This window comes from Dreissena polymorpha, chromosome 8 (assembly GCF_020536995.1).
Source record: "Dreissena polymorpha isolate Duluth1 chromosome 8, UMN_Dpol_1.0, whole genome shotgun sequence".
Taxonomy (NCBI): domain Eukaryota; kingdom Metazoa; phylum Mollusca; class Bivalvia; order Myida; family Dreissenidae; genus Dreissena; species Dreissena polymorpha.
Genome location: NC_068362.1, coordinates 18,505,708 through 18,531,710, shown reverse-complemented (window position 1 = coordinate 18,531,710; position 26,003 = coordinate 18,505,708). Strand labels below are relative to the sequence as shown.

At 34.0% G+C, this 26,003-nt stretch overlaps 1 protein-coding gene across 8 annotated transcripts in view; it reads left to right on the top strand.

Annotated features, from left to right (window-relative positions):
• The window catches only part of LOC127841037 (allene oxide synthase-lipoxygenase protein-like), a 101,322-nt gene that overhangs the window by 46,238 nt on the left and 29,081 nt on the right, over window positions 1-26,003 (top strand). For 7 of the 8 annotated variants that reach the window (XM_052369542.1, XM_052369543.1, XM_052369546.1 and 4 more), the window contains 2 exons: window positions 21,602-21,646; window positions 23,912-24,040. In XM_052369542.1, coding sequence (XP_052225502.1) covers window positions 21,602-21,646; window positions 23,912-24,040 — 174 coding nt within the window. Of the gene's footprint in view, window positions 1-12,574; window positions 13,108-21,601; window positions 21,647-23,911; window positions 24,041-26,003 lie in introns of all 8 variants that reach the window. The other variant, XM_052369545.1, reaches the window with a different exon arrangement.

Below are 26,003 nucleotides of genomic sequence, written 5' to 3'. Positions count from 1 at the left end.
GACCTTATATAAGATCGAGAATAAGAGGGTAGTAAAAAGTAAGCTCATATTTGCATATTTTAAAAGTGGAGCTCTAATTCCCTTGGGGACATGCTCATTTATGTGTGCATTTAAAGGTATATCAGGTAGTAATTATTACCAAATACCCGATACGTTGTAAACAGAAACACGTATTGGGCCAACGAGTGAGAAGAACCCCCTCATTTCCCCACACATACACAAAAATAAAATAATTCGTGAAATAAAACATAAATGAAAATAGTGAGTTATGATCGTGTAAACGGTTTTATAAAAAAAAGGCGTTACAGGCAATGCGTTAACTCCTTGTGTATCTGTTCATGTATTGATATTTGTAAAAAAAAAAATCAAGGAAAACAGAATATCTCTTTCGACATGTACTGAGCATTAAGTGACAAGTTGTATTATAATCTATTAGGATGTCCGGTTTGAGTGATCAGCCATACAGCCTTTAGATACAGTCATTAAACTGCGAGTGAGGATATGCCTAACAAGAAATATCTTTAAAAAAGATATACGGCGTAAATAGTTTAATGAATGAGATCAAGGATAGCGAATGTCTTTTTCTGTGCAGTTCTTAGCTGCATCACACGCAGTACGGGATGTTACGGGGAGTTTTCGCGGCTTATTTTACATTATAACATATTGCTGGTTATAAACCTATAGATACAAAACAGAAAACCAAAAGAAGAATGGAAGTGAAATTTAAACATATGAGTCAACCGGCCACACGAGAACAAACCTGTTTTAGTGGTCTATCGGGCATTGCTATTTGATTCGATTATTAACAGTATCGAGAATCATCGTGCTCATGCTTAAAGTGATATTATGGGCATTTTGCACTGTTGAATTGAGCTGAAAAGAATTAACAGGTCAAAATAGTTAGTTAAAATGTGGTTACTGATCAATTATCTGCAACTCACCTTGCTACCAGTTGTTTATAAAAATATATTTTATATTCGATATTCTTACGTGACCCACCCAGTCCTGTAAGCCGAAATGATCCGTAAAACAATATTGTGTCTTTGTGTCGTATGAACAAATCTGCACTAAAACTAAATTTAGGTTCAACTCGTAAACGCATGATCAGTTGTCAAACGAAAGTACGGTTAATATTCAAATGCATTATTTTTCTCTTTCTGGTATATTGTTTTAGTATGTTGATGCTGCATTAATTACTATAAGTGTATATGAAGTAGAAACATCAACAATAATCAACGGTTGCGATAGACACCTATAAACTGTTACATGCTCATAATATCACTTTAGTACATTAGACAATATGGTGGAATAATTATTGTTAAATTTATTAAAAATAATATTTATCATTGTATTGTTGAAAACACATTAAGAATCTATTATTGACATACCATAATTATATTGCTGAATATCTTCTTTTAACATATTTCTGGTCTAAAGAAAATTCCAGGTCACCTAGTTCACGGATAGCGTCTTTATTATATAACGATTATTTTACTGACCGCGAACTCCGGTGAATTCTTGTATATAAACTCTGAATGTCCGCGACTTGACCCGAAACCTCGCGGGTTGAAATGCAATTCTTTAAAGTGAGGCCTCGCTTCCACTGCTCTTTATACTTTTACATGTTAACATGTTGACAGGAATATGGAAGTAAGTACTAAATATGAGAACATAGCCTTTTAAGTATAAACGCTTTTGCGTTGGTAATACTCTGAAAATAAAGGGTGTACGCACAAACTGTATTGATGTCGAGAATTGAGTGTAAAACTGTTCTATCTATTAAGCCTTTTCATTAGAGATAAAATTGTTTCACACAGTAAAACAGTGTTACAAAGACGCGGATATGTTTCCAATGTTCTGGTGGTATACTCAAATCAGCCAATGGAATAAATGAAGTGTATTCATTCGTACCTAGCCGCGGGAAATTTTATTTGAATTTTATTGGACACTTACAAAGGTCAAGTCAGGGTGAAAAGCTGGCTTATGCAGCTTACGCCGAAAAAAAGGAAGCCCAGTCGTGTATAGCTGCCATAATATAACCATTAACTTGCAATACCAACCATCATGTACGTATTTAGACGTATATGACTAAACCGTACACCCATCGCTGAATGCGCCAATAATTTGCTCGAGAAACAGTGTTTCATCTGACACCGGTGTAGCCTCGATGTATGCCATCGGCACAATGGATTTTTCTTTTCACCGTTTAAATGAACAAACTGTCATCAACTTGATATACGGTTAAATACAAGAGTTGGCGTAAACTACTTGTTGCCCAGTACCCGCCCTTCAACGTGGTCATCATGCATATCATCGGCCCGATGTGATCCGGTATGAACAATTCCAGGGCACGCTGATTGTGGTTTGGCCACCTGTATTTCTAGCTCACTCATGTATCCCTGCGTATCTTATTATTTTTGTATTATAAACACTATACGTACAACTGCATTTTTGTGCAATACATCGACGGAAGTTCCACGAATCGCAGAAATTCCTGTAAGATTACTTATCTGGACACATCTGGATTTTGGTTGCGCAAAACAGTTACAGCTCGTCAGAAAATAGTTTATATAGTTAGGGTGCAGATATTAATCAAGTGGTAAATGCTAATCAGGTACGTGTAGTTAATACACATACCTGATGCTAATTAAGGCGCAATTAAAGGCCAGACATTTGCAGCTCGGAAGGTATCGTTTACATTTATAACGCCTAATGTAAGCTAAAAGTGGAAAAGAAACAAATTTTTTTAAGTTCATTAACGAACTCGAATAATGTGAAACGGTAATTAATTTTACAATGCACTTTTCCTGGAGAAGACGGAGAATAAATAGGTACAGCTAGACGCATATATAACTAATATTATAAGTGAAACCGGACAAAAGTTATTATCTGGCATGGGATTCAACGTGAACATGTATATCAAACTGTCCTCCAACAATGGCGGACACACAAGCGACAATTTGTTGGACTGATTGCTTTAGAAAGTACATCGGAACATATCAAACGGGATAATTCAAACGACAAAAGCTAAGCGACAAAAGCGAACGGATTCGGTCGATTTCCTCGAGGTGTGACGAGATGAAAGTTGCGGTCATAAATTACATCCGGGTCACTGATAAGTCGTCTGCGAAGGAATATGTCTTCCCATATAAACACTGCCTCAAGTTACAAGTTGTTCTGTTTGATAGAAGCCTCTCGCAATATTTCCCGAATAATCCGACTTAAAAAAGAAACGAAGGACCTATGAACTTGCGATCCAATCCTCTTGAAAAATGACCCAATCCAGGCGAGTGTTTAACAGTTTAACATATTAAGTGGTCTTTTGAGGATTCTGATTCATTTGTAGATATTTAAGAGAATCAAACAGTGAATACACGTTTTACCTTTTCTTGCCGTATTGATTGGTTGCCTAAGGCTACTATTCCATCTGTCCGCATCCGTATCCGCATCCGTATCCGCAAAATCATAATACGGACGCTATATTCCATTTATCCGCATACGTCGAACGTATCTTTCTTTTTTGGAAAAACTTCTGAACTGAAAACATGCATGCAGAAGAATCGTTTTCCCAATTTGTGTTAATTGGTGCTGCTGTTGCTCACGCGAAGAAGTGTAAACGTAAACCAAAGCACAGGTGGTGGTAGTTCTGGCTTCCATAACTTTAAATGTCGCTTTTTATGATTTTTGACTGGCGCGACTTTATACAGGTCTGTCAATACTATATAAACTGTACGCTGAAGTTTCTTTAGCTAAGGTGGTGGGCACGTGCAATAGTAAGAAATCGCCAAACATTTGGAACTTACAACCATTTACTTAAAAAACTTGAACTTGCTGTTGAGGAGTTTAAAGGTTACTTTAGACTAAACAAACAACAATTTGGATACATTCTCTCTCTAGTTGAAGAGTTTATTTCAAAGAAATCGGTTACAAGACAGACCATTGGAGTCAAACAACGCCTAGCTATTTGCTTGCGGTAACTATAAATATTTTGTTTGTGTCAATAATTTGAATTTTATATACGTTTATTCAACTTTTAATGTACTTACATATTGGCAACGTAAACTTAATCAACACTCATAAGCATAAAACAATAACAAATGATGCATATAATGTATTTAGAAATAAAATGTTCTCGAAAAGACCTGTGTTTCACTGTACTTGAGACATTAAACGAACAAAGAAAATATGTCACTTTAATTTGTCACAAAATTGTGGACAATCGCTCGTTTTACTGTAAGGTTTCCATAGCAGCGCTCAAAATGTTAAGTCCTGTTTGTTGTCCGCCGGTCTGATTGTCCTGTGCGTGTGCCACAGGGTAGGCCACATAACTAGCTGTGGACATCTGCTGGAAACCATGCTCTTGGTTAACAGATGACAATAACGATTGTTGTAATCTATGATCAGGCACGGGCTGGCTGTAATTGTTTAGACCTGTAGGATATGTAGGTGGTGACAAAATAGCGTTCGACTCCGCGTTATACAAGTTAATAGAAATCTGTTACTGGAGCCATGATTGCCTTTCTTTGGACAACTGTTTGGTACAAAGTGCACACTTTTCATTATATGGATAAAACTGAAAATTATAATTGAGATAATTGGTATGAAGGACAAGCATGAATTTAAGTAGATATAAGGTACAAATCATCATTCTGTCTGTAAAAGAATAAAAATGGTAAAAACCTGAAACATCATCTTCTAGCGCCTTTGCTATACTTTTCCAAACATTTGAGGTAAAATCTGAGTCACGATATGAAGAACTGCGTTGATTGTATAGTTCCAGGTAATTTTTCACCTATTCGATAAGTTTTTCGGTTGATTTTTGAGATGACAGCTTTCCCCTCATCGTGCTAAATGCCGTCCGTATCTCGTCTGCACCCGCATTAGAATGCTCAGTTGAGCGTTCTTTTGCGGATACGGATGCGGATGAATGGAATAAGCGCAGTGCATTTCAACTGGTTCTATTTTATTTGCGGATGCGGATACGGACAGATGGAATAGCAGCTTAAAAGGTTGGTGTCATTAACTTCAGCCGACGTATAGTTGTTTCCAGGGGCATAGCTAGCATTTTTTTAACTGTAGGCCCGGCTATGATACATAAAAACGAGGGGTCCTCCCCCTGATAATTATTAAATCCTATAACGCCTGTGGTGAGATTCAAAGCATATCTAGACAAATAAAAAGATAATAAAATATAAGACTCTGGCTTTTTTTCTTTGATATTTTACTGTTTAATCTCAATGTCAGAGAACAAAATTTTGTTTTTTGTTCGGCATCAAGGGACCGAACCAACCCGGATTCAGTCAATGTCTTGGGATACGGGAGCAAGTGCTCCATTTTAAATTTCCGCGGTCATAAACATCATTCGGAATGTTTCTTAGAATTCCAACGATAATCGATTACACCTTACTGTAGATTTGAAGGGGAAACATGTAGACCTACGTGTAGATCTATGTAAACTTGTAACAGCAAGGCACGTGAAAAGAAGCGAGCTAGAATCTATGCACATAGAAAGAAGTAGACTTAAAATTGGAAGATATGTCTTTTGAATCTATTATCTGAGGATTATGTCAATATGAAATGCAGATTTCTAACCCCCTCCCTCCGGGTCAACATGTCAATGCATTTTTCGAAGTTGGAGCGTTTTTATTTTTTTCATGTTTCAAAAATAATTGTAGGCCCGGGTCAGTTGTGCCTAATAGCAGCTACGCCCCTGATTTCAGCCTGATACACGGCCCTTAATCACGCGCGCCACCTCTTTTTTGAGATGCATTAATAAATGAGCCAATGCAACTTCCGAGGTGGCGCCCAGGCCCGGATGTTTTGAAATTTAACGGATAATTTTACAGTGTGAATAGGTGTAATATGTTTTTCAACACATTTCGCAAAATTTAAAAAAATCTGCCAATGCAGTGCGATACAGGGGTTATAAATTCATGTAAAAATGTACAGAAACATACAATCACATCCCATTTAGAAACGTGAAACCCTTTATAAGTTGTGGCATGGTAGAATTCGTACAAGCAAATTGATGTCTTTTGCCTGTGTGACGAGCAAATTCCCTGCCAATTAAATCGCTCATTTAATACAAAACACAATTGCTTTAAACCTGTACAAGTTAATGCGTGCACAAAATCATCGGCATCTAGCTGATCTAATAGATAAATTTGCAATTTTCAAAAAGAGATGGAGCCAATGCCAAGGAGGTGGCGCTCAGATTAGGAGGTGGCGCCAATGCACTTTTATAGCTATTTTACAGTGAAATATTTTAGTGTTATTTAATACTTATTTCGTGAATTATCATACTGTATACAAATATTGATGTTGATGCTTTATTTTGAAAATGTTATACATTAATACATTGGTTTGATTGAGTATTACAAATTTTTGGTATACATGACGTACAATATGTTTTATTCATGTTGGTGACTTCTTAATTGAGTTGATCACTTATTATTTAAAAAAACTACATCTTATTATAGATCGTGTTTATGTTCTGTAAAGATTTGGGCCTTCGTATGTACATTGAAAAATAAATGTAATATAACAAATAACATTATCGATCAAATCTACATCATGTGATAATGTCATTGCGATACAACTGTTTATTGATACATCCTGCATTGGCGCCACCTCCTATCATTAGCGCCGCCTCCTAAGCATTTGCTCCATCTCTTCTGGAAAATGCAAAATTATCTACTACGTCAGCAAGAAGCCAATATTTTTGTGCATGCAGCATCTAATGTATCTTGTACACAATCATTTGATGCTGTTAGCGATTTATTTGGGTCGACATGTTCTCGTCACACAGGAAAAACTCATCAAAACGCTTTTTAAAACTCCACCATGCCACAACAAATAATGCGAATTATGTTGAAAAAAACATATAAAACCTAATCACCCTGTAAAATTGTCCATGAAATTTCAAAACATCCGGGCCTGTGCTCCGACTCGGAAGTTGCATTGGCTCATTTATTAATACATCGCAAAAAAGAGGTGGCGCGGGTGATTAACGGTCGTGTGATAGTGTTATGAACCACATCGCGGTATCGAAAGTCGGTGATTGAAATGATGTCAGCTGTTCTGGGTGTCTTTCCAAAGGAACCAAGCACTTGTTCTCACTAGGAAATTGACACAAGATTGAGTCTATGCAACTGTCAAGGTGTTTGATGTAATTTATCCAAAATTAGTAGGTTGAACCCATGGAATCAACTGTTATCAGTGAAACAATTGATGGGATTTATTATTCCAGTTGTGGGTCACAAGTCATAGTTTACAAGTATTGGTTCACCAGTCATGCTTCACAAGTCATCTTTCACAAGTCATGGTTCACAATTCATAGTTCACAAGTCATGGTCCACCAGTCTTAGCTCATAATTAATGGTTCACAAAGTGTGGCTCACCATGAGTTATGGTTACAAAACCATGGTTCACCAGTTATGGTTCACAGGTCATGGTTTATTAGCCAGGCTTTACAAGTCATGGTTTACAAGTTATGGTTCACAAGTTTTTGCTTACAAGTCATGGTTCACAAGTCATGGTTCACCAATCTTTGCTCACAAGTCATGGTACACTAATCATGGTTCACCAGTCAGGCTTCACTAGTCAGGCTCACCAGACATGGTTCACCAGTCTTTGCTCACAAGTCATGGGTCACAAGTCATGGTTCAACAGTCTTTGCTCACAAGTTATGGTTCACCAGTCATGGTTCACAAGTCTTGGCTCACAAGTGGTGGCTCACAAGTCGTGGTTCACCAGTCTTGATTTATTCTTTATTTTACCCCTTTTTAAAGTATACCATATGTGACGATATTCTCGTGAACTAAGTTTTGATACGGAAGTTGTCCTAAATGAGACTGCAGTTATCTCGTGTTACCAACTTTCATTATATTTTGTACCGCTACCTCAGGTTTTCTTATATATAAAGTACAAAATACAAGGTTCGCAGCGTAGATGGCTGAGTAGTTTTAGCATTAGACTTATTATCCAAACTTCAGGAGCCCAGGTGTGAGTAAAAAAAATCTTTTTAAAATTGTATTCTTGAATTATTCTGGAGTTTTTAGTTCCAATGTTAACATTTATCAAACTTAAGCATTTCATGACAAATTTCAAAACATGCCAAAATCTGTGAAATGGTTTCTTTAAATGACCTTTACTATCTTCTGTCTTAATTGAACTGGGAAGCCCTAGAAAAAGGACGACAAAACAATCAACTGCCCATTTAAAGATATTTTAACCGTTTCTTATACCTTGGCACTGTTCTAACCTGATACTTGTATATTGTGATGAATGTAACTCGTGTCGTAGCAATAACCACATACCAATAATCGAGACAAAACTCAGTTGTGTGGGTCCTCATTTCAGCCCCCTTGACTATCCATGCCTGGAAAAAGCCCACAAGAAATGCAACTAAAGAGCTTTACATATAGCAACATTTTGCAAATGGGTAAATCACAAGATTGCAATTACTTTTAAAAATGTACATAAAACATCACACATGTTTGTGTTTATCAATTAACTTGAGTTAAATGGTGTTGTTGTTGTTGATGTTAGTGTTGTTGGTGGTTTTGTTGTTGTTCATGCTGTTTGATTTGGTATTCATTTTATGGCTACTGTAAATTTTGCTGTGAAGTGCGCATAGCATTCCAAGTATTTCATGTAGTGCTTTATTATTTAGGCGTAAAAAAAATAATTGTTTGTTTCCGGTGGCCGGACCCTACCTAATTTTTTGCCGCCGGTCCTAATCTTTTTTAGCCCAAAATTAAAAATACAAAAAACGACTGCGTATTTTTCGGCGACGCTCAATAAACTGTATACGTTATCCGCATATTATTTTTATTGTTATTGAAGCGCACGTGGTAGCTGGCCAATCAGCATTGAGTTTGCTCACACATAATATTGGGTCATTCATGCGCAGACACTGTACACTTGGAATAAACAGTTGATCTTGTCGTCTGCCAACAATATAGCGGCCGATGGCAAACGTCGTATTTAAAGATTAACGAATCAAAAGAAGCGTAACAATAAATAAATTGTTTCTAAGCTGATTACTTAACACCTTTCTCCCGACTATCGATCTGAATTAAAGGATGATAATTAAATAATTAGTTCTATTTCGACGATGTTACATCTTTCTGCTGATTATCGTTTGAAATTAAAAGGTGATAATTAAGTTGTTTTTTACCAACAAAAAATGCTATTGTAAAGCAATATGTCAACCAAATTGTATATTTGCTAGGTTTTGCAATGTCTGCAGTCAAACGATATGCACATTTTATTTTATGTGCAAAACGCGTACAATTTTTCGGAGTGTGGTTTTCAGATACATTATTTTTCGTCGATGATAATTTATTTTCGAAGTTCTTTATAGAATAAATAGAATGACGAATACACATGCGGTGATACGGACGGTGTGGTTTATAATATTTTAAATTGTATTCACCTGAAAATACAATTGAAAAGACAATAAAAAAAGAACAATTAGTAAGGGTTCTGAATGGGGTGGGGGATCTGCCCTTTATTTCTGTTGGGTTCCTGCGGCTGTGGTTCCAAGACCCCCGGCCTAATTTTCAGGATTTCAAATTTGGAAAAATCAACACCCCTATTAAATGTACATCTATAAAATAACTTATGTTTGTACTTTGACAAGTACCATACTAATTATTTCTATATTGAAAACTGTATGTTACATTATGATATGTGATATGCCCTTGTTGTCATTAAAAGAAATATAAACAAGTTGATAGTACATCATCCAAAAATAAAAAACTGGTTGGCTCAACAAAATTTTGGGACAGCGCTATAATATAATCTGAAAATGTGGTCCTTTGAAAGCATAAACTGCATCCAAGAAATATAATAGCACACCCAGTTTGACTGGGTCTGTTCATGGTGATAATGTTACATGCAACACCACTCCCGTCCCCCTTGCACGGCTTTTGGACTATGTAATATATTATAAATTATGAATAATATAGTATACACTCCTTGATCCCAAAGGAACAGAAAGTATAACAACACTGAATCCCTATAGACACTGAGGGTCAAGCTTACTGCGCCTTTAGTTATGCCTTTTATTGGTTATAAAATGGACTATTAAAGTTGTTGCCAGAAGTCAACATTAAACTCGGAAATAAGGAAAGCAACAAATGCATAATTAATGAACAGCAAGTTTTTATTTCATAAAAGCATTTAAATTTATTGTACATACAGTTGTACACACAAAAAATGAGAAGAAGATGCACTATGTACGACATTTTCTAAAAAAAAAATATTTTAAAAAATAAAATTATTTGCCTACCTACCTACCCTAATTTTTTAGGCCATGTCAGTGAAAACAAACATAATTTTTTGTTAGGCCTTATTTTAAATATTAAATTGAATGAAATACATTTTACAAACAGATTACTTTTTAGCTCACCTGTCACGAAGTGACATGGTGAGCTTATGTGACCGTGTGATGTCCGGCGTCCATATGTGCGTGTATGCGTGTGTGCGTCCGTCAACAATATGCTTGTGTAGACAGTAGAGGTCACAGTTTTCATCCAATCTTTATGAAATTTTGTCAGAATGTTTTATCTTGATGAAATCTGGGTTGGGATTGTATTTGGGTCATCTGGGGTCAAACACTAGGTCACTAGGTCAAAAACTAGGTCAAATAATTGAAAAACCATGTGTAGACTATAGAGGTCGCAGTTTTCATCCAATCTTTATCAAATTCGGTCAGAATGTTTATCTTGATGAAAACTAGGTTGGGATTGTATTTGGGTCATCTGAGGTAAAAACCAGGTCACTAGGTCAAAAACTAGGTCAAATAATAGAAAAACTTTGTGTAGACAATACAGGTCGCAGTTTTCATCCAATCTTAATGAAATTTGGTCAGAATCGTTATCTTGGTGAAATCTGGGTTGGGATTGTATTTGGGTCATCTGGGGTCAAAAACTAGGTCACTAGGTCAAAAACTAGGTCAAATAATAGAAAAACCTTGTGTAGACAATAGAGGTCGCAGTTTTCATCCAATCGTTATGAAATTTGATCAGATTGTTTATCTTGATAAAATCTGGGTTGGGATTGTATTTGGGTCATCTGAGGTCAAGAACTAGGTCACTAGGTCAAATAATAGAAAAAACCGTCGACAATTTGTTTGTGTAGACAGTAGAGGTCACAGTTTTCATCCAATCTTTATGAAATTTGGTCAGAATGTTTATCTTGATAAAAACTGGGTTGGGATTGTATTTGGGTCATCTGGGGTTAAAAACTAGGTCACTAGGTCAAAAACTAGGTCACTAGGTCAAATAATAGAACAACCTTGTATAGACAATAGAGGTCGCAGTTTTCATCCAATCTTAATGAAATTTGGTCAGAATGTTTATCTTGATGGAATCTGGATTGGGATTGTATTTGGGTCATCTGGGGTTAAAAACTAGGTCACTAGGTCAAATAATAGAAAAACACTGTGTAGGCAATAGAGGTCACAGTTTTCATCCAATCTTTATAAAATTTGATCAGAATGTTTATCTTGGTGAAATCTGGGTTGGGATTGTATTTGGGTCACCTGGGGTAAAAAACTAGGTCAATAGGTCAAATATTCGAAAAACCTTGTGTAGACAATAGAGGTCACTGTAGTTTTCATCCAATCTTTATGAAATTTGGTCAGAATGTTTATCTTGATGAAATCTGGGTTGGGATTGTATTTGGTTAGTCAGGTTAGCGATTCAGGGCCATCATGGCCCTCTTGTTATATATTTTAATTTCATACATTATTATAATACATGATTTTACCATGTTTAAGTACTGAATAAAATAGACAGAATGCCATGATCAAAGCTGGATAGGGACAAGAACTTACTGTTGCTTTTATTAAAACATTTTTTTTATTTTTCGGAAATCTTCAATAGGGAATTATACTCAGAAGGCTGTAATTTGTAAAAAATATAAACCTGGTACTTTTTTTAATTGGGAGTGAGGCATTAAGTAAATTTGCATATATTGCATTAAGTGTTTGGCATTTTTGCTTCTCTGATAATAAAATCCCATATATCCTATAACAAGTTCATTTTTGCTATTATAAATAGAAAAAAACATGCAAAGTCAATTTTAAATACCCAAAATGTGTTTTTAGTCATGATAACCTTGTATAAGTCCCCCCGCAAGCAATATTTATTATCACTCTTATGAAAAGCCCACCTCCCTGGTCATGTGACACATTTAACCTGCAGTTAAGGTTGACAAACTGTTATCAATGAGCCATGTCCCGTTTGTATTGGGCTGGAGGTATGTGGTGGTAGTGTCGCTTGGTCAATTTAATTCAACATTTTAGGATTAGACAGTGGTATATAAATAGCATAGTGTGACTTGACAAGTGGAGATGAGTGGATTTTCAACCTAAAGTAGGACATTTTGACTATGCTGGAATAATTTTATTTCAGTGGTTATTGTTAAAAATATATAATTGCAGCGTTAGTTTTATGTAAGAATATTGTGGATCAGTTTTGGTACTAAAAGTTTAATGATAAGAACATTGTTACATTCAAAATGTGATTTATTGTGATAAAAGTTTTGTGGTATTGGATATTAGAATACTGAATATTTGTGAATATTCAAGAACATCACAAAATGGGTGCATGTTGTGGAAAGGACAACGCTGAAATAATTATTTATGTAAAAACTGGAGATAAGAAAAATGCAGGCACTGATGCCAATGTGAAAATTAAATTGCATGATGCTAATGGTCGCACAACTGGCGATCTTGAGCTCGACAATTTCTTCCGCAACGATTTCGAAAGTGGACAGCTGGATGAATTTAGGATAAAGGATTTAAAAGTGAAAAACTTTGATGGGAATGTTTTAAAAGTGGAGTTCTGGAGAGACAATGCTGGACTTGCTGATGATTGGTATGTGGAGAAAATCGAAGTAAAGAATCCTAAAACTGATGACATTTTTGTGTTCCCAATATTCCGTTGGATCAAGCCTGATTACCACTATCTGATCGAGCACTTGGACACATCCCTTCCTCAGTTCGATCACCACCAGGACCAGCGTCGTCTAGAGCTGGAAAGTAAACGGGAAACCTACCAGGTGACCCAGAAAGTGCCAGATGGACCTGCGCAGGTAGACTCAAAACAGTCACTTTTAACCAATTACCGTCAGATTCTGCATTATGACTTAATGTTTGCAGGCACTTAGAAAATCCAAATAAATGTAAGACCTTTTTTTCTAGATTCAAGATTTTAAGGCTTCATTTCCAACCATTAATATACAGATGAGCAGCAAACAGCATACAATTACTTGAAGGCTGTTCTGGTTTTATGCTGATTGCATATATAACCATTTTCTTGCGGGAAACTGGGATAATAGCTTCACAAATTGTCAATCATGTAAAAGTATGTCAGTGTGTTCTTTTTTATTTATCGTTAAATAAATAACACTTTTGGTGGACAGGAATGTCACATAATTTTTTATTGGCCAATTAACCATGATAATTCAGTTATTATGCAATTATAGATAAGTGTTATTAGTTTAACAAAGATAATAAAAAATATGTCAGGAAAATCTGAACCGGCACTTTTCAAATATTGTGGTGCAGGTTTACTAAACTTTGTGAAAAATCTTACTTGTATTCAACACTAACCTTAAAACCTTCATATTATAGCTCAAGGATTTTCTGGTCAATTTTGTTTCATGCATGTTTGCTACAACTTAAAGTTTTAACCTTATAGTTTGTTATCACTACTACAGTGTTTGTGGATGTCTATTATATATGACTGGCAAAAATGTCAATGCAAATATATAGCACTGAACAATTGTAAATCTGAATGATGATGATTCACCAAAACAATGCACTCCATATTTTTCCAGTGATTTCATTCCATAAACAAAATTATGTTTTGAAAAAAAACACATGCCTCTTAAGCCCCTTTTGAAGCTTTCAGGCGAGAGTTTTTTTTATTTACTACAATGAAAATAAAAAATTTAAAAGTGACTTGTGCACAGATTTGTGTCTTTTTTCAATTTGATATTACATGCCTCAATTTGACTGATTAAAGGAATAGGAGATATCACATATAAAAACATATGCTTTTTATTTTAGCTCATGTGAGCAAACCATGTGTTAATACAAATACAAAGATATTACTACTCCAATTTATTTGTCTCATGCTTGTAAAACTGTACTGGTATTTATTAAAATAATGATAAATCATAAATGAACACACATTTTTATTTTAAGTGAGTGGTTTTATTTCTCTCTATTATGTGTACTTGTCTTTTTTTTTATAGCATTGACAAATAATAAATTCACCAATCGGGGAAATAATCCCTTCAATGCTGTCTAAATGGATTAATATTTGTACATGTAGTTACAGAGACCATACTTTACTTTATATTTATATTTATTATATATATAATAATATAACATATTGATGACAATATTTATTTACAAAAATCAGATTGCAAAAAAAGAACAATATGGGTATATTATAGCATTATTCTTAATTTAAGCATTATTTGTCCCCTACCGGTTTCACCGGAGGGGACCTATGGTTTGCGCTGTGTGCGTCTGTCTGTCTGTCTGTCACACTTTTCTGGATCCTGCGATAACTTTAAAAGTTCTTCATAATTTTTCATGAAACTTGAAACATGGATAGATGGCAATATGGACATTATGCATGTCATTTCATTTTTTTCCCTATGTCAACAATTCTGGTTGCTATGGCAACTAATAGACTAGAAATACTGCTTAAAATGGTGGTTTTCTGGATCCTGCGATAATTTTTAAAGTTCTTCATATTTTTTCATGAAACTTGAAACATCTTCATATTTTTTCATGAAACTTGAAACATGGATGGAAACATGGATGGTTTGCAATATGGACATTATGCACGTCATTTCATTTTGAGCCTACGTCAAAAATTCTGGTTGCCATGGCAACAAATAAAAACAAATAATCTGACAATGGTGGAATTTCTGACAATGGTGGAGCCGGTAGGGGACATACATTGCTTGGCAATAGTCTTGTTACATGTTTATCTATTATTACGTAACATGAACAATTGAGTTTAAAAATGTATGCTGATAAAATCCAATTTCTTTGCCCTAAAGCAAAATAACTTAATAGGATTGTTGTTGATAATTTAAGTGTGACTTAAGTAGAGCTTTTTAGTTAACAAATATGCAAATCTCTTAAATCAAGAGGGTCAATGATTCAGATCTAAATATATTTTTGTGGGCTGGGTATCCATCATCATTATAACCTGAAACTGAATTACACAGGATTCCCACTAGCGAAAAAAGTTTCTGCCTCTTAATTTTGCTTTTTCTAAAATGTTTTCATTTTAAATGTAATTCATTGGCACTTAAGAACCTATCCCCTTATTGTTATATTGTATTTCCAATACTTAGAAAACTACAGTGATTTTTTTTGCTTTAATTTGTTCCAGCCTGTGCCATTTGAATTGGGAAAATTAGCGCAATAAACCGTGAAATTGGGAAAAATAGCGCGATAAACCATGAAATTGGGAAAAATTAAGCATTATAAATAGGATTATAAGTAACAGAAGTGATATTGTTTTCAAGTGCATGTTCAGGGAGTTTTCTAGAAAAGGAGTCTGGTCAAATTGGGATTTTTTTTAATCAATAAAAGTGGCAAGTTTGGGAATGATTTATGGACAAAAATGACTAAATTCAAGTTATATATTTTGTAAGATGTATAAAAAATAAAGTTGAGACCTAGATTTAAGAAATCATAATTAAGTTATATGAGACTTCTTTCTAAAAAAAAAAAAAAAAAAAATTATTTTTTTTTTTTTGGAAGTTGGGCTATTTTTGGGAAATTTTGGTCAGATTTTTGGTAAAAAAAGTGTATTTTTGCGATTGGGAAGCAGCCGAAAATCGGCTGTAAATTTGAGCAAATAAAAATCACTGAACTAGTAATATAAAGTTATGTATACATTTTGCCCATTTGGTTTGGGATTGGGGGTAAGTGTGAGGCTAGGCCTGAGGCCAAAAAAAAAGGTCAGTTTCGGGTCGCCAGACCGTGTCTACCGAATCGGCGCTGACCCTCAACATTTAATTGGGGTAGCCAAAAAAAAAATATTTTATTTTTATTTTTTTTTCGTTCATATAAGATGTAATATCAAGCAATCAAAGCATATATATACATGTATTTCTTATTAAAAGCTTTAGTAGCCTTTCATTTTAGTACCCTCGCCTCCCCCCCCCTCCCCCCCAAAAAAAATAAAAAATAAAAAAATAAATAAAAATAAAATCTCTACAGACTGTTCCAGATTAAGTTTTTATCATTACAAGTTTATAGTAAGTGCTCTGTCAAAAAGGAGTTTATAAGAAAAAGAGTATAATGAGTTTATGTCCTGATAGTTTCTGAAATTTATTTGTGTGCTATATTAAATTATAAATATGGAAAATGATATTTCAATTAAAAATCAAGGCAATAACTTATTTTATATAGCAAAAACAATATAATTTAATATGACATATATATGGTTTTCTATGATTAATTTTTCAATTGAAGGAAGTGCATTTAGAAACTCATTAAACATTTTCAAAGAAATGAACTGTAAAAGAATTTAAAAAAAATCACTCACACAAAAGACCAATTATACAAACTGTTTGCAATGGTTATATAAAGATATGTGACTTATAACCTCAGGTTCACAACAGGCCAAATCTGATTTAATACATGAGATTATCCCAGTTGTTCTTTCAAAAGGTTTAATATGTTTACTTATTATTCAATTTTGCTTTCAGTGCGTTTAATGGTTTAATTATCAATACATACATGTATTTCTAGTATGAGGATAGGCTTTATGCGGTCACTTTATTTTGTGTTTTAAACCTTAGTCCATAGAAAATGATTAATATTATGACAATAAATGTTATTATAAGGATATACGTTATAATGAAAGTTTATAACATGCAAACAAATATGTTTATAATATTTAAGTTTTAAGTTTAAAAAGAGTGATTCCAGCATAATCTACACTGTGTTTGGTATGAACATCTAATGATCTATATATTATACTCTATGTACATGTTGATTGATTCCACCAAGTATATTGGCTTATACACTATACAGTCATACAGATAATACATTTCAATTATTGGTCCAACTGCATTTTAACAAGAACATTTGTCTTCACAGTTTCTTGTTGAACTAATATTTGGACTCTTGCTTAAATGTAAAATAATTTATTTCATTTAATTGACAATTATCATTTAAGGTAGACATCCAGAATTGATAGCCACATAAAGCCATCATTTACCAGTACTTAACATGTTTATGTTGTCATGACCACATTACAGGTACTTTAAGGTAATAAGCTTTAATGACCAGTATTGGTAATAATTTTAAGTGCTCATAATAACTGATGATTGCAACTTAATTAGGACTTTGTGACAATGTTAATGAAACTTTTTTGACAAACGTCTGTCTACAAAATACTCACAATTATAACAAGTCTCTACTTTTACTTAGTGTTCAACAGACTTGTTTATGATGTTAATGATACACTGCTGTCTTCTCTTTGGTTGATGAACTACCAGGTCTTGTATTTAATGGTTGAATGCTAAAAGACTGCTTGACATAAATGTGGCAGGGAGCAACATTTTGACCCACTTGCTGTTGATGTTGCTTCCCAGTAAAACAACAAAATTAAGTTGTGACTCTCTTTTCCTGAACTTGTTTAACCCTTTTATCTGCAATCAACAATAGGTTTATTTTTAACTTTCACCTAATCGGAATTATTTAGTACCTGGAACAACAATTGTTGCATTGTCTTAACATTTTCAATGGAAAAATAATCAACACTTAAAACCACTTAGTGATTATTTTTACTATCATTACTTTATCATGCTGATGTGCTTAACACTTATACTTTGCTTCAATAGTGCTGTTATTTATGCATTTGCTGTGCAAAGAATGAATAATGATTAAATGTCACAGAGATTTCACACCACAAAATAATCTTAAAAAAGTATGAAAATCTTCTTAAATGGAAAAGAAATATGGGTAATTCGGGTATTTTATTTGATACACCGACAGTTTTAAACAGTAATTTGATGATGCAGGAATGTATCATGATGTCACTGTAACAGCAAATGATATTACTGGTATTCTATTACAATGCAGTTAAAAGCTAATTAATGGTTGTAACAGTATTAGTGATTTGATATGCGGTTAGACCGTTAGTAGAAAACCTCATTATATTTGTGACAACATATAAGTTACATGGGTTATTATATTTCTGGGTCTAATTTCTAATGTATTTGTGTTTAAAGCACAATATAACTTGTGAATGTTAGACATGTTAGACACTATCCACTCAATTAAATATTGAGCTTGGTTCTGTGTAAACCAGACTTTAAAAAAATAATGGGCAGACTATTCTGGGACAAGACTTTATGCACTGTGATGCTTAAAACCGTTTTTCCCATAGACCAGATAATTAATTAATAAATACATTTTTGCATTTTTTCTTGGTTATGATTATAATGCAATCTATTATGCAAAGATAAGGACAAGTACTGATGGCATATTGCTATTGCTTATATACTAGCAAAATAACTAGTTTGCCCTGAAAGGCTTTACAGAAGTGCAATATAATTAGTAGCTCTTCGTGTGACAAGTTAATCACTATTGTATTATTATTTTGTGTTAGTGAAACATCTAACACATAAAAGGGACTTGTTCACAAACTTTTGTATTTCAGCAAATGCCATTAAATGAATTTACTCACAAAACTCTAAATATTTGGAAGGTTCTTTGAATTAAAAAAATGGAAACAGATTTGTTAAAGTGTCTGTTGTAGGGTTTGAAACCAGGAACTCTTAAAGCAAAAGTGAACATGTTACCACCATAACATGCAGCCTTTTGAATTAAGCTGGCAGTTTAAATGCATTATGTAGATAATACATGATTTCATCAAATTATGGATGAAAAGTGTTTCAGTTACAAAGGCTATTGATTATTTTTGCTAATTCAAGTGATGATTATGATTAAAAAAGTATAGTTTAAACGTTTTTCCAAGTCAGGTGTGTTAATTTGCCAATTTGAACATGATGCACATTCCTTTTTGATAATGTTCTTTCGTCAAACTATGAACAAATTGCTGTATTAAAGCCCAATTATAAATTTGTCTGGATGACAAACTGTGCAGTGTCTAGTTTTGGTAGTGCAACTAATGTGTTTACTTACAAATGCTGAAGACTTTTAGTTTGCTGCTTTATAGAGGTACATTATAGAATGCATGAAATGTAGAGGTGAAATACCCCCATACCCCCAAAAAAGAATAAAGTGCTCTTGGTTGACTTTAAAACAAATTTCACTTTAATAATGTGATGATTCACCCAAAATAATGATCAAAACAGTTTTCTTACTTGTAATTACTATTATTTGATAATAAATGTAAAGGTCACTTTCTCATAAATGTTCGACAAAGAACTGCATTTTGTTGTGACAATGCTATTTCAATGCATTTGTAACAATCAGATTTGTATGGAGACAATTTCCGTAGATGAGGATAAATATTTGATAGAGATAATGGCCGGAGCATTTTGGATAATTGTGCGACAAAATGGCAATAATTTGGAGTTGTTGACGCTTAAGGGCAAAACCATACACGACTTTGATGGTTTTGTGACAATGAAACTTGTTGGACTCAATTTCATGTTGTTTGTTTCTATATTTGATATCTTGTTTAGTCATGACTTGTATATTTTCTTCATAGTTCAGTTATGGAAGGAGATTTCATTACATTTTTCTTCCACTCGTTTTCTGCATTAAATTGCCATTGTTGTCAGTGGTGAAAAATTAAATATTGTATAATATGTGTACATGTACTTGTTTTGTTTAGTAAACTGCTCTGTTTGACAGCACATTAAACTGATTTGCATCAGTTAGGTGATGGGTACGCATTTATAATCTATGTATAGCGGGCATTGACACTTTTTTGCTGAGCCACTTTGAAGCACTCGGTTTGCAGTTGAGCCCACTTAATTTGCTTGTTTTTTTTATTGAAAAACATTTCTGAAAATTTTCAACTGGTGCATTTTCAGACATGCTTGATTGATTGACTAATTATGTACATAAATTATGTTATGGCTACCCTCTTGATCATGAATATTACCTTATCTTAATAATTAAACCATCTATGTTTTATTTCAAATGATTGATAAACATAGGCTAATTAAATTAATTTCTTTACAGAAAGACCTATCTAACTGCCTTTTCAATCTCTCAATCCTTTATTAATTTATTAGATTTTTTGCAGGGTCACCCACCAATCCAGAGCATTCTTAACACAGCCCAATTCAGACAATTATTACTGCATGTGTTACCATAGTACTGTATTATGTACGTTTGTCAACTTGTTTCACTCCCTTTTGATGTGGCTGGAGTTTTTGCATTTGATTCATCTTTCAGATATGGGAAAAAGCACTAGTTGGTTGTGCATTACATTTATTTTACTTGCCCCACCTTCAACTTCACTCTAAAATTCAAGTGGAGGCGTGGTTTTTTTAATGTGTGAATAGCTTGCAAATTTTAACTTTGCACTGAATATTATGACTGTACATAAAGCATTGTTACAAAGAATAAATTAGTTTCAGAACTGGAGGCGATTTTAATACAATCAAGTTTACCTTGCTAAATAAACTGTTATAGTCTTATGAACATGTGATAAAATGTGCACAAACAAAAATGAAAGCAAATAAACAAAATTTTTAAGCGTATAATTTATAGTAATGGAGATCACAAGTGCCAGGTGAATGTTATTGAGCTATTACCAGAGTCTGGAGTGCATTAACTGTGACTTTTGAACATCATGATAAGTAATGTTTGTATACGTATAAAATACAACAAATTATCTAAATATGTTTTACTGGAATTCATTGGTTAATTCATAAATTAATAGTCCAGTAATTAAAATATATTTAATTCTTGTGCACAGCCCATAGTTGTACAATTGAGCAATCAAACCAACAAAGTATACAGCTATGCATTTTTGTACAGATATTTCTAACTTATATGAGATCACTGTCCAATTTTGATATTTGTGTACACTATTTTATTTGAATATCATACCTTTTTTTCTAATTTTCAGCCTCAAGTTAACATACACCTTCACACGCTAGTGAAACAATATTCAACTTCAAATTTCAATTTGGGTCATTCTTTGAGTTGACTGACAGAAATTGAACATTATCATATCAATTCAAAATAGTAGTCAGACGCAGTGTCTAAAAAGTAGAGCTTGCTTAAATATCTGTTACATGAGAATTATAGAATTTACTTAAAATGTGAATTTTGTAAATCTTGCCTATTTTGTCTATTCCACAAGTGTCCCAACTGATTTCCTCATCTCATCTTCGTCCAGGGTCTTGCCACCAACCACCTAGCTCCAGGCGTCTTGGTTTTGTGCGAGTCACTCCAGTTTCCCGCATGTTTTGCGCATTGTGTTGATGAAGACCTGTATTTTCTTTATGGTTGTGCCAGTGGTTCTTCAAGTCTCTGCTCCATAAAGTAGTATTAAAATGTTTTTTTATACAAGGATTATACACCTTTATCATAACAATTTTTGTTTATTTTCAGATCAAAAACATGCCCGCTGATGAAGCTTTTTCCTTTGACTACAAGGTAAGTTTAACAATAAACAATAACAAATAACACATTTTCCAATTTCAGACAAAATGACATTATTTTTCCCAATCCATTGATCTCAATCCATTCCCAAATTGGTCAAAAACACATGACCTTAAAGGGGCCTTTTCACGTTTTGGTAAATTGACAAAATTAAAAAAATTGTTTCAAATTCGCAAATCAAATTCATTGTTGTTATGATATTTGTGAGGAAACAGTAATACTGAAGATTTACCATGCTATAAAATATCCGTTATATGCATCTTTTGACGATTTAAAAACCTGAAAACTATAAAGCGTTGCAAGGCGAAACAATTGAATAATTTGGAAAGTTCTGTTGTTGTCTTAAAATTTTGTGATACTATGAGGATTGCTTATATAAAGTATAAAATACATCACTCATTATATAAGTAAGGATGGCTGAGTGGTCTAAGAGATAGTCACTTTTACTCCAGGGGTAAGTGGTTCGAGCCCAGTTCAGGGTTACTCTTTTCTTTCTTTAATTTTATTCTTGTTTTTTATGCCCCCGAAGGAGGGCATATAGTGATCGCAATGTCTGTCTGTCTGTCCTTTTGTCACACACACTGCATTTGCTCAAAACTTCTATGTTGCTTCAGATGTAACCTTCATATTTGGTATGCATGTGTATATGGACAAGGCCTTTCCATATGTACACAAATTTTGACCCTTTTGATATTGACCTTTAACTTAGGGTCCGCGTTAAGGTTTCGAAAGATGTGTTTAGGTTTCGAAAAAAACTTTTTTCGGGGGCATAATTATGTCTTCTGATGGAGACAGCTCTTTTTTACTGGAGCTTTTAAGATCCAATTTTACATTAATCAATATAAAGCATTTAATGACAAACTTCAAAACATGCCAAAATCTGTGAAAAGGTCATATTTAACAACTTATGACTTATTAATTGGTACTTTAATAGTATGGAGTGAATTATAATCAAAGTCGTCTTGTTGTAAAGTTAGTGAAAGAATTGTGAGATTTGTGTGGAAAGAAATGACAACAGAATGATTACGCTTCACAGTTAACGCTTTCCACATAAGAAGCAAAGTGAAAATGGCTTTTGCAACCAGCATAAAATCAGAACAGCCTGCGAGTTACTCGCAGTCCGTTCCTGTTTTATGCCGTTTGCTGCTTATCAGTAACTAAGGATTGGAAATGAAGCCTTTAAAAGTTTAATCTAGTAAGAAAGGTCTTTAATTAAATTTGACTTTCTAAGGGACTACAAATGCATCAAAATAGGTATTTAAGTGGTAAAGGGTTAAATGCTATTTGACAAATATAAATGTCTTGGAGAAATTATTCATTTTTAGCTCGACTATTATATATGAAATATATATAGTGGAGCTATCCTACTCACCCCGGCGTTTCCGTTTCCGTTAGCGTGCAAATGTTTAAGTTTTCGTACTACCCCATATATTTCCTGTGTCCCTTGACATATTGCTTTCATATGTTGCATACTTGTTTACCATCATGACCCCAACCTATAAACAAGAGCAGACAACTCTATGAAGCATTTTGTAATAATTATGGCCCCTTTTCCACTTAGAATATGCAGCCATTGTTAAAGTTTGCGTACTACCCCAAATATTTTCAATGTCCTTTCACATATTGCTTTCACATTTTGCATACTTATTTTACCAACATGACCCCAACCTATAGACAAGAGCAGACAACTGTATCAAGCATTTTGACAGAATTATGGCCCCTTTTGTACTTAGATAATTGAACATTTTGCTTAAATTGCCATAACTCTTTTATTTATGATCAGATTTTATTAATACTTTGACAAAACAACACTTACCTGAATACCACAATGGATTCCACCCAAACAATACCCCACGCCAAACCCAGAATCCCTGCCCCCCCCCCCCCACCCCCCCCCCCCCCCAAAAAAAATTTTTTTTTTCCCCTTTTTTTTGACAGATTGTCTAGTAAATGACCACACCCCACATTATACCCCATTCTCAACCTCCCCTACCCGCCCCCCCCCCCCCCCAATTTTTTTTTAAATATTATTTTTTCCTTTTTTTATTTTTGAAAGATCGTTTAATAAATTATTGAATATGAACAATTATGGCTTACGTTATACTGTCAAGCACTAGAATAGTTGAGCACGCTGTCCTCTGACAGCTCTTGTTATTTCTCTAGTGAAAATAAATAACCAATTATGAAATATTGCAGTTTCAACATGCCACCGCCCACCATCTCAAATCACCCATGCATGATGCGTGCTTCTGATTTCAGTGGGACATTGTGAAGAGAAAATTACAGCTAATTGCTACGAGCAAGATCGTCATGTTTACGGCCGGCAGGTGGGAGAGCATCCAGCATCTCAGAAATGTCTATACCAAAGAAGTATTTTGCGAGCCTCATGTAAGTAGCCACTTGATTGCAGGTGTCCTAAAAATGAGAAAAAATTATTTATATCAATTTTAACTGTTTCAACTGTTGTTCTATTTATTTTACATTCATAAAAAAATACATAATTGTATCCAGTTTTTTTGATGATACAATTTTTGTATCACACTCTAAAAACAATAGTGCTTTTATTATACTACTGATTTTGTATTCTCCTGGCATTGTGCCATTATCCAGGTGTTGGGCAGTAAAATTTGATCTTCCATTGGACTGGAAATCTTTGCTTTATTGTGAGTGTTATTTTATCTGGACATGCACCTTTTGCATAATAGTTTTTTTCCGTGTTGACAAATATACATCTGCTGATATACTGATAGCCTTAGGGATTAAACTGAAAACTTAAAAGCTTTTCTTGCAAGACAAAAACATGTTATTTAAATGATAGTCAAATCTGGGATTTGATATCCAAATATGGAATAATAATAATAATATATATTTAAATGACAATGAATGATCATCCAAAACTGAATGCCAATTTGTTGTGAGAGGAAATCATTGATAAAAGTGTCTTAGACCAAAATGAATTATGAATATTGTTTTCACCTTATTTGAATGATAAGATCCTTTTTTAATATCTTGTTCATTTATGATGCTATGACTTATTAACTTACGTTGAATTAAACAAATGGACTGTGCTCTGTGAAAAGGGATTTTAATGCATGTGTGAAAAGTGTCGTCCAAGATTAGCCTGTGCAGTCTGCACAGGCTCATCAGGGACGACATTTTTCGCTTTTATGGTATTTTTCGTTTACAGAAAGTTTCTTCTTAGCAAAAGTCCAGTTTAGGCGGAAAGCACAGGCTAATCTGGGCAGACACTTTACGCACATGCATTAAACCCCTTTTTCACATAGCACGGCCCAAATGAATTGCTTTTTTACAGGATTTATCTTCATAAAGCATTAAGCGAACTGCTTACATAAAGACTGTTTTTTTTGCTTTTACCATCACATCATGTAATCGCTTTATTAGTCCCCTACCAGTTTCACTGGTGGGGACTTATGGTTTTCGCTCTGTGCGTCTGTGAGTCTGTCACACTTTTCTGGATCCTGTGATAACTTTAAAAGTTCTTAATATTTTTTCATGAAACTTGGAACATGGATAGATGGCAATATGGACATTATGCACGTCATTTCATTTTGTTCCTACATCTAAAATTCTGGTTGCTATGGCAACAAATAGACTAGAAATACAGTCCAACCTCTCTTAAGCAGCCAGTCAAGGGAAACAGCCAAATTGGCTGCTTAAGCGGGGTGGCCTCTTAAGAGGGGGTTGGGTCATAGGGAGTCTGGAGTTGGCGAGTGCATGGCCAACTGTTCAATTTTTGTATAAACAAAATGGTAAATATGTGTACATGTACTAAACAATGTATAGACTTAAAATAATTTTATTTCTTCCTTTCTAAAATCAGCTAAAAGACAACATTTTCATTCAAAAAAATATTATATTCATCTTTCTAATCATCATCAATATCATCATCATCAGAATCAAGTCAATGAAAAAGAATCATTCTCATGATTCATTGTTTACAAAATGCGCGTTGTATGGCCCCAAGATGGGAACAGTTGTGAATCAGTTATGCGTGAATAACTCCCGTGTCACTATAAATCGATAATTTAATCGGTTTATTGCAGTTTTATGGCTTTGAATACCTACCGCACGAATTGGTCCCGACAGTGATCTCCTTCATGATAAAATCGTGGCCAGTTACTTAAGAGACTGATAATAGAAACCGGGTGTAATCCTCCTGGTAATCATGCTTTTCATGCATAATATTATAAAAACATTTTTTTGCCGCGTAAAGGGTTTTATCAAAATTAATATTGAAATCATTGTAAATATAAAACAAATATAAATGTTTTGTTTTATTCCCAAATGAGAATAATGATTTGTAATCCGAAACGCACTCCCGATTGTTTAA